Raw genomic sequence first — 1,182 nt, forward strand, 5'->3', positions numbered from 1 at the left:
TATATATATTTTGTTGTTGTTGTTAATTAAATTTTTTTGGGGTGGCTTTTTCTCATTTCCAAAAAAAAAAAAAAAGGGACTAAGATGTTTTCCCCCTCTTACCGATAACCCAAGTAGTCGCTGGTACGCCTTAGGCGTCTGGTGATGAGCCAGCTCGCAGTCGTCAGAACAAGGAACCTCTCGGCAGACGTCATCCTTCGTCCCAGTGGCGTTGTCCGAGGCAGCCGTGACGTCACGTGGATGATACTAGGTTGGGACAACTTGTAGTTGACGTGTGGGACTGGTCCAGACGAGAAGGAAGACGATGACCCGGATGAGCTGTGTCCATTACCGTAGTATCCACTGCCACTGCTGCTGTGTCCATAGTTATATCCACTGCCACTATTGTGTCCGTCGCTATATCCACTGCCACTACTGCTGTGTCCATAGTTATATCCACTACCACTGTTGTGGCCATACTATGTCCACTACCACTGCTATGCCCACTGCTATCACTACCACTGCTATGCCCACCCCCATGTCCTCCCCCACCGTGCCCACCCCCTCCCCTGGCCTCAATGTCCGGTACATCCATGAGAAGAACAAACAGGACTGAGATGAAGACAAGAGGCCACAGTGTTGTGCTCGCCATGACTCTCCGGAGTTTCTGGACTTCCTCTGCTTTGTGTTGCCTTGAAATAAAAGAAGTAAGTGTTTTTTTGTGTTTTTCCTTCCTCTGGTATCCTTAGGATGTCGAAGGGAGGAGCAGGTTTCGGTCCTGTGCTAGAAAGAGAAAAAAATAAGAAGATTTAGGACTAAGTTTAAGCGGGATTTCTTTTTGGTTAAGCGTTTTTTGTACCATAAAACAAGAGGGCTTTAAGAAAAATATTAAGGAATAAGTTAAGGCTTGATATCTTTTTGGTGTTTCTTTGTTGTTGTTGTTGTTGTTGTTGTTGTTGTTGTTGTTGTTGTTGATGGTGGTTGTGTTTGTTTTGTTTTTTGTTTTTTGGTGTGTTTTGTTTTTTTGTACCATAAAATAATTGGGTCTGAAAATGAACAAAGATCATTGATAAATTGAGGCTGAATTTTCTTTCGGGTATTTGTATGCCTTAAGACAAAAGAAGAATAAAGAATATGTTGAGGAGGAATTCATAAAGGCCAGGTTGAATAAAGTGACCATCTAATTTTATGGAAAAGGACGGG

The 1,182-nt window shown here is 42.8% G+C and overlaps 1 protein-coding gene across 1 annotated transcript in view; it reads right to left on the bottom strand.

The window, feature by feature from the left end:
- The window catches only part of LOC101854135, a gene marked incomplete at its 5' end in the record, with an annotated part of 6,350 nt that extends 5,910 nt beyond the window's left edge, over positions 1-440 (bottom strand). The window contains 1 exon segment of the mRNA XM_005090439.2: positions 103-440. Coding sequence (XP_005090496.2) covers positions 103-194 — 92 coding nt within the window.
- Positions 441-1,182: the final 742 nt, after the last annotated feature.

Source organism: Aplysia californica, unplaced genomic scaffold, assembly GCF_000002075.1.
Source record: "Aplysia californica isolate F4 #8 unplaced genomic scaffold, AplCal3.0 scaffold00016, whole genome shotgun sequence".
Lineage (NCBI taxonomy): Eukaryota > Metazoa > Mollusca > Gastropoda > Aplysiida > Aplysiidae > Aplysia > Aplysia californica.